This window comes from Sceloporus undulatus, chromosome 4 (assembly GCF_019175285.1).
Source record: "Sceloporus undulatus isolate JIND9_A2432 ecotype Alabama chromosome 4, SceUnd_v1.1, whole genome shotgun sequence".
NCBI lineage: Eukaryota > Metazoa > Chordata > Lepidosauria > Squamata > Phrynosomatidae > Sceloporus > Sceloporus undulatus.
In genome coordinates this window covers 47,125,662-47,134,782 of record NC_056525.1, presented here as the reverse complement: position 1 = coordinate 47,134,782, position 9,121 = coordinate 47,125,662, and the positions used below count along the sequence as shown (strand labels likewise).

Here is a 9,121-nt window from a genome sequence, read left to right as displayed (position 1 = left end):
AGCATGACATGTTTGTTTGCGGTCTGTTATGCACTTAGATTGGCACAACATTTATTTATTGTATTTATTGTAACATCCATTTATTTTAAACACTTTAGAAATAGAATATTCCATGCCTATTCACGCAACACTATTCTTCAACAAATATATTGGTCCCAAGATTGGAAAATAATCTAAATTGTCCTTTAGAACCTTGATTGTCTTTGAAAAGCTTGTACCAGTCTGCTTACTGTACTGAGAGCTGTCATGGGTGGCTGCAGACAGCATCAAATATCAAGCATTCTCAGCATTGGTTCTGGGGTGGGAAGGAGAGGTCTAAAGGGTATAGCTTTTGATGTAACACCTTAGGACCTTATCGCACAAGGCTCCTGTCCATCTATTATTGTATTTTCTGCAAAAATGGGAACAAACCTAGTTTACCCTCTTACCTTTCACACTTCCAGAACCATTGAGTCTGTTGGCGCTAATGTGCTTCCATACGCAATGCTTGCCACCCCATACCTTTTCGTTGTTTGGCGTACACACTGTGCTTGGGAGGTGGAACTTTTTAAAAAGTTCTCAGCCTTCCACCGCCAAGGGGGAAATCACTCTGTGTGTCTATGTGTATGAGTGAGGCATAGGCTTTGCATCAGATCTGAGAGGGGGGATCTACATGCATCTGTGTGTGGATGTGTGAGTGAAGCAGACATTTTGCATCAGAACACACACACACAGATGAGATGTGTGTGTGTGTGTGGCAGAGGTTTTGTATTGGAGCCAAGCAAGCAACAGGGGAGATCTGTGTGTGTGAGAGAGAGAGAGAGAGGGAAGGAGAGGAAGAGGGAGAGGCAGAACTAGAGAGTGGGGGGAATCTGTGTATACATGTGTGGGTGATGAAGAGGCTTTGCACTGGAAGTGAGTGAGTGAGTGACGGGGAAAGGCATTAAAACACCCTGCCATAGCAGCATTGCAGTGACTGATCACTGTATCTTCCCCTATCCAAAGCATGCCCACTGACTACCTCGATGAAAATCAGCACAAAAGCACTGTTGTACCTCTAAATGGGCATTCATAGCATGTCAGAAGCATTAATGGAGAACATTACCAGCTTGAGTCCCTGTAGTGGGAGAAAGGTAGGATATAAATGAATAAAATAATAAATTTCTGTGCGTGAAAAAACACACATCTACAACTTTTATTCTATAACAACGGAACAGCAATGACATGCAGGAGCCAGGAGGTGCAAACCAAAGGCACTGTTATCCTGGTGCTATTCTGCTTTATTGCCCCCGTGTCTCTTAGAGTGAAAGTAGAGTTCACATAGATTTGCATGGTTCTTTTCTACTGTGCTTTTTAATGAAAAGCAGCCCTGGACGACTATATTAATGAGTAGAAGGGGGGTAGGAAGAAGGGTTGCTTAACCAGTTCCATCCATTGTTTATCTACTGAAAGGTGACATTCAAACTGCTTTCTCATCTAGAAAAAAAGAGATAATGGGGGAGTTAATATGCAAAAAAATAACTTCACACTCCCCTACCTACTTTTCTCCCTTTGGTTAAATTCTGTATTCTTTTCACTAATAGGTGGCAAATAAACTGGAGTGGGGGTGGGTAGGAACATATTGTAAATTCTGCTCTGAACAACAGCTTTCCAAGGCTGCTTTTCAAATAGTACTGGGGAAAAGAAAGACAGATCTCCCTGCCACAGAGAGAAACATCTTAAAATGAACCTTCTAAGATGCTGCTATAACAGAAACTTCTATAGACTAGGCCTATGATTTTTCAGTTTTATAAAATCGTCCATCATAAGTCATAACGGATTTGATGGATAAAGGCTTTGTGGAACTAATTAGGCTGGCCATGTCTACAAAAAATAGATGTGATATTGAATGTATCAGCTTGACATTTCAAATGTATCTCAACAGTATTTGCAAATGTGTTTTGATGGATGGATCAGTCTTCTTCAAGTCTGTCATTGATGCATATATTATTATTAGTACATAAGACCCATTTTTGCTGGGGTTTTTTTTAAACTATACAAACTTTACATTTAAACTGTACACTAACTTTCCCTCTGAAGTAATATTCTGTACACATTTCTGAGTGGAACCCACTGAGTGACCTTAGACGGGTCACACATTCCCAGCCCCAGAAAAACCCTGTGGTAGGGTTGCTCTAGGGTTGCCATAAGTTGGAAATTATTTGAAGCCACATAACAGCAAACAAATCTAATGTAGTGGTTACAGTCTTCTTACAATATGGTATTGATTTATAAAAGTTTTTTCCCCTTAACGGACAAATTAACAGTTAAACAAAATCTTTTCCTCATTGCTGCATTTTCAGAAAGCTTTCAAAAGCACAATGTCCTTTATGTAAATTTTAGTAATAATAAGTAATAAATAAAATATATAATATAGTACTAATGCACAACATAAAGACTGAGGAATGAATTAATTATAACTATGTCTTTCTGAAGTGTGTACCAGGTCATATGCTCATCATATGTCTGTTAAATGTACTCAGGGACGTAGCTAGTTTTTTAGGGGGGGGGGGGGGGTCCAGACCCCAAGGACCCTCCGCCGGCTACGTCCCTGATGCATGCTACACTCAGTCAGGGCAGTCGTGGACATGAGTCTGGAAAACTTAAGCAGAGCAATGGAAGACAGGAGTCTTGGAGAGATGTCATCTACATGGTTACCATGAGTAGAGATTGCCCTGAGGGCAGTTAATAACAAACAATAATGTTCTGTAATGGTAAACTATTAGCAGAACTATGTGGAGTTTTTTTTAGCTATGAGGCCATGCTTTGGAAGAGTTTATTCCTGATGTTTCACCAGCATCTGTGGCTGGCGACTTCAGAGATTTCTATGAAGATGCCAGCCACAGATGCTAGCAAAACATCAGGAATAAACTCTTCCAGAACATGGCTACATAGCCTGAAAACCCCACAAAAAACTATGGATTCCGGCCATGAAAGCTTTTTACTTTATATTAGCAGAATTGTCTGGAATTTCTTTGGAATTTCATCAGGTTTGGTATTCTTCAACTCTGGCAGGGTCTGAGCAACCCTAGGCTTCCTTATTCATTTCAGTGGAGATGACATCACTGCCTATTTATCTTTCTGCATGTGTATGGTTACCCCCTTCCACTCAAGTGAATGGAGAACCTTTTGGCCATAAGACATTTTGGTGTCTAATTCAGTTCTGGCATCTCTAACTGATTGGGTGAATAGAGTAGACCAATATTTGCACCAAATGTAAATGCTACAAAAATGGGATTCTTGTTCTTTTGGGGGAGCATGATTGTATATTGCCCACAAGTAATATGATTGTGAATGTAGTTCTCATTGGTCGTACCTGCATGGGAAAGAAGGTCTGCCTTGCTGCATCCTAGGGACTTATGGTCAGAGTTCTTCAACAAGCAGGTCATGATAATTTCTCCTGTGAGGACTCAAAGCTTCAGGTATGCATGAGACCTATTTGATTACATGTGAAGGCCTGACAAAATGAACAGAAAGACCAGTGTATAATTATAGCATGACAGAACAAAAGAATGTTACCTTGTAAAATTATTTCCAATGGGCTAGGGCAAAGAAATTTATAAGTGGTAGTTTGTAAGGATAACCTGGTTGTATAACACCTGGTTCCAAACAGAATCATGGGATGGGATAATGCTGTTTCGTACATTAGCCTTTTGATCCTACTCACTTCCCACAGAAGCAATAAAGAGCTGGATATCCATTAAAAATTGTTGCATTGGGGCAATATGCTTAGAAAGTACACAGTAGGTCAAAGCATAATTGATCCCATTCATCTCAGGAAGTAGACCAACTCTGGGAAAGCTATGCTACATTGTCTTTCCCTCACTTACTCTCAAAGCTGTTACAAGATCCTTTTGCATTCTGATATTCCAGACTAATGTGGCAATGGGCCCATACAAACAGGCCAAAATAAAGCTTCTTCGGGTCACTTTGGAGATATGCTGTTTAAATTATACATGCATCCTAAGAGGCCAGAAGCCACGCCAAAGCCATGCTCCAGTCCCTTTCCCTGCCGCTGTTGGGGTGTTCTTGGGGCATGAAGCCTCAAGGACACCCCTTTCCAGGCCGTGGGAAAGCGGTGTTTTGCTGCTTCCCCAAGGCCTGGAAAAGCAGCGGATCAGGGCCTCTGGGGCTGCCACTGTGGCCGCTGAGGCATCGATCCGTTGGGGAAAGGGGCGGGTGCAGGCCGCCCCAAAGGGGCAGTCTGTATCCCACCTGACACATTCATTCCTTACCAGGATAATGCTTGGTGGGTTTCTTGACCGTTTTTTCAGCAGTGTGCTCAAAGAAGTATTTTAACTCTTGCTCACAACAACTCTGTGTGGTAAATCAGGTAAAGAGACAGCAATTTTTTCAAGGACAGTAAGTTAGTTCCCTGTCTCAGAACCACTTCACGAGTAAAGTAGTAACTATGTTTGTTACAGATGTACCAATATTTGCCATGTAAATATACAGTATACACTGTGTTGGAAGTGTTTATCTAAGCATTTGGTGATATGCACCAGGAGCTGCAATGGAACATTGGTCCCTGGCATGTACCCACTGTTTATTTGAAGGTGTACATTTCCCTTTTACATTACATAAATTTACTATAGCAAACATACTTTAGAATCATTGTTTCCAACTCAGATAAACACACAGTTGCCACATAAATTTAAGCTATCTGAATTTGAATTTGGGTGCTTTATGTATTTAATTATACTTTTGTCCACCATCTCAAGAAAGGTTGCATGTAGAGTTCTCAGGCATCTTTGTTCTTGGCACTGACTAAAGCCAGACCTGGTTAGATACAGCAAAGTGATTACATCATGTGCCCTAAAGCCACAGCCAGGAAAGACAACACCATATGTAGCATTTCTAATTTCAACAGGGTTTTTCTTGTTCTCATAGAACTAAATAACATAGGTTCAACAAACCTGTACAAAAGTGCTGAGGACTGAGGAATCTTGCTAAGCCTGTAATGAAACCCAGTTGTCCTTCCCCTGGCAAGGCCACTCTGCTCTTGGCTGTTGCAATGCCCTCAACCAGAGGACAAGTGCATAATATAAAAAGCAATTAGAAGTTGCATTTGATGATTATGATGATGATGATGATGAAGAATCCAGTACTGAACTTAAAATGATGGAACACAGCAACAACAACTACAACCAACAGCAATGTCAGCCATTCCGTGTATTCTGCCCTCTTGGCAGATTTATAGCTGGAGAGTATGACTGATGCATGAGAGGAAGTTCTCAAAGCTATAATACAGAGAAACCCTCACAACACAACACAGCACAGGCTTTTATGGATGTCCCGTTAAATCTACAATTGGTATGGTAGGTTTGGGCAACACCCATAAAAAAGGTAAGGGCTGACTTAATTGCTCATCATAAACCTCATTAAAACACAAGCATCTTTGTATCAATAAGAGGTACACAAAAGATCTGAATAATTGTTGAATGCATCTTATTTATAATTTGCTTAACTGCACAAAGGTATGTGCAGTATCCAGTTAACTCTTTCTTCCATAGATCCCATGCTAATATTCTCATACTTGCTTCCTGTTCAATACACTTCTCTAAAACAGCAAATACACAATTTCTGCTTCAGAAGTATAAAATCAGTTATTGACAACTTGGTAGGACTGTCTTATATATACATTCTAGTAAATCCTAATTCTTTGTGTTGGTTTAACTTTAGGCTACAGATTGAAGACCTTTCTTCTAGATTTTTTTTAATGAAATGGCCAATAGTGCTAATGAGCAGAGATTAACTTTGTGGTCCTTTACATGTCAACTCAGAAATTAGTCCGTTGAGTTCATTGGGGTAACTCCCAGGTACGTGGTTGTAGGACTGTAGCTCAAACTCATAGTCAAGGTATCTCCTCCATTCCTTATTTGATTCCTTGTCAGTCAGTGGCCATGGTCAGCCTCTGACTTCATGTATGCTTCCTGTGAAGCATTTGTTGCATGCCATGACCATTAACAAAATTCTAAACTACAGCTGGGGACTTTGGCATGACATATTATCCTACAGACTTTTTTTTTTTTTTTTGCACTATTGCAGAATATATGCTTATTCAAATCACTAGTCAATTCATTTTACAAGATGAAAGTGGATTGCATCACTGCCACCTTTGATCATTTAGAAGTTTATTGCATGAGATAACTAAGCCGAAACAGAGCTGGAGAGTAATGGCTTTCTATACATGCCTTACCATATGATGCCATAGCACTTCAGTTCTCTTCCTGCAGGAGATGGTTGTAAAGATGAGTCTTTTTTTCTAGATGGAAAAATCACCTCAATAAAAGAAATGCTTTTACAACTGTCTCCCATGGGAAGAGAACTGAAGGACTATGAGGTCATGCAGTAAGGCACGGAGAAAAGGCACTATTCTCTGGCTCTGCTTCTGCTTTGTTTTCACATGCAATAAGACTCATAGTATTAAGGTATTACAGGACTCCCCCCCCCCCCCCATCCCTACAAGCTTACATGGTTATTCTGTGGAATTTGTCACATGTAGTTGAGAATTCTGCTGACAGAGATCCTGGCTCTTACATCTTGCACCAATAGGACTTTGACCTATAATATATGATAGCCATACCTGTTTTAACACACCTTCTCCTTTGGCAACAATAACAACAACAATGACTGTATATATAATATCCATAGAACACCCAGATGTGGCAATTAACTGATTCCAATTGCAATAATTGAATCTTGTGTCTGATGGTTATTACTCAGGAAGAATACATATCTAGTCATCACTTGTTATTGCAAGTGCTTTTCAGTTTCTTCGATTCATGTTTTGAGTATCTCTGTTGTCACATTCACAATCAGCGGATGTCTTGGAAAACACAACTTTTTCTAGACTTCTTTGTGTAGTTATTCTGTTGCCTTCTTAGTTCCATATCAGGATCTGATAACCTGTGATCTTGTTGTTGAAGACAGCAATCCTGGCCTTAATTCTTAAAAATCTGAGTTTGAATTCTTCATTTTTCTATGTTAGTGCTGCTGAATTAGGATTGCTACTTCCATTTTTTATCTTTATCTTTATCTTTTTTTATTTTTTATCTTTAACAACTGTGCAGTAGGCAGGTATCACATGGTTTGTTCATGTTAGTAATAGCTGTATCTGTGAAATTAGACAATGGAAGGGCTGTTTCATTTCATTTCTGAAGAACCCATGTATTTCTTCATATTTGGCATGAGAAGAATTTAAGGGTTGTTGTTTTTTAAAATCTGAATGTGAGCGAAAGCAAACCTGAGCTTCCCCCACCCTAGGCTCTATTATCTTTATTGATGCCAGTCAGCCACGTAGTGGGATATTTCCATGCTGTTTACTAACAAGGTGAAGAAAGGGATACAATTTATACTGTTGGGTGGAGCATTATATAGCTAGCAATTGTATTTCTCAGCCTAAATGCAATTAGCATATTGATCCCAGATTATTTTGTCAACAGCAACACTTGGAAAGTTGGATTTGACATGACTGACCTTGACAAGAGAAGTCTCTCTTGGAATTATATTGGAATGTTTCCTTCTGACATCCAACATATTGTTATGTAAACAAATAATGATCATTTGGCATGTACTGAATGGCAAGTTGAATGAGTTATCTAACAATGAAACTTTCATTTGTCTGTTTTAAAATGACATCCTTCACACTTTAAGTACCTAGCAAAATTTAATTTCTGAATTGAGATTCAGTACTTTGTATTCTACGTACTGTATTTTAAAATATTTTTGTCTTTACGCCATATGAGTCTTATGAGCTTTTGTTTGTCAATAGCAGCTCAGGCTTTACATTTAATACAGAAATATTTCATGAGAAAGCAGCTGTCTTCTTGATGTCCATTGACTCTATCATTTTTTTTAACTTACGTTATGATTGGGAAAGGGAGATTTATTTCACTGAAAGAATTAGATATTCTCCTGGCCTCAAAATGCATATCTAACTTTTCCCTCAATCTAATACTTTTGCTCCATTTACAGGTTCCATTTATGATGGTGTAGCTGATGGTTACAGTTATGGAACAGCCCGTGGAAGCTACTATGCCAAAGCCCACACAGGAAATAACTGGGGCAATGCGGTAAGTTTACTCTATGACCCAAGACATTGTATTGGAAAGAAATAGTGATGTGGATTTCTCTCTCTTAAAAAACAACAACAAATATTAGTCTTAGCTGTCAAATTTTAACATTTTTATCTTCCTCAGCTTTTAATTGTAGGGATTTAGACAGAAACAGTATCTGTATTTAGTGTTCTATTAATTTTAGCTGTATTTAGTTGTATTTGTGTGTATTTTTGTGAATTTTAAGCACTTTATTTTATATTTAGTCTCTGACAATAAATGAATGATTGATTTCTTTTCTTTCTTTCTTTCTTTTTTTTTTTTTTTTTTTTTTGGTATAAAACAATCCATAAAGCAAACATTTCAGTTTTATCTCTAAAAATGTAGTGGCTCTGTTGAAACAAAAATGAGATTATTCTATTTGTTATGTCAGTCAATAGATTATTCTTGCTAATCAGTAGCTGCTTAAGAACTAATTGGTGGGGAAGTTGTTAACAGGGTTAGTGCATTAACATATTGAGAAGGTGATGCAAATTAATCATAACCATCTACTAAGATCTCAGTTATCTATTCAGACATGCTTATGTTTCATGAGGAATGTGCAGAACCAGTACACTTGGGCAGAGCCTGGCCCAGACTGAAACCGCAAGAGAAAATAAACTGAGCATAAATTTTAAACTATAGCTGCCAGAGCTGCGCCTTCTGCCGGGCGGCCTCCTCCCGGGGTGTCGGAGGTGCGCATCTGTGCACCGCCCCAGGAGTGCCGCCCACGGACTGAGGAGCACCGCAGCGGGACTCTTTTGGGACTCTTGGCGCTGTTACTGGCTTTGGCGTTTGGCAGCCAGTTGTGTGCGGGGCCTTTAAGGGACACCTGGAGGGAAGCCAGGGAGGAGCCCGCCAGGTGAGAGCGGCGGGTATAAACGCCGGGCAACCGGACCCTCCCTGACACGCCCCCTCCTGCCTCCTCACCGGACCACCACCGTCGCTGCCAGAGCTGCGCCTTCTGCCGGGCGGCCTCCTCCCGGGGTGTCGGAGGTGCGCATCTG

At 39.9% G+C, this 9,121-nt stretch overlaps 1 protein-coding gene across 1 annotated transcript in view; it reads left to right on the top strand.

Moving 5' to 3' along the window:
* The window catches only part of PKP1 (plakophilin 1), a 60,365-nt gene that overhangs the window by 3,149 nt on the left and 48,095 nt on the right, over window positions 1-9,121 (top strand). Inside the window, exon 2 of the mRNA XM_042465077.1 lies at window positions 7,996-8,093. Coding sequence (XP_042321011.1) covers window positions 7,996-8,093 — 98 coding nt within the window. The remainder of the gene's footprint in view (window positions 1-7,995; window positions 8,094-9,121) is intronic.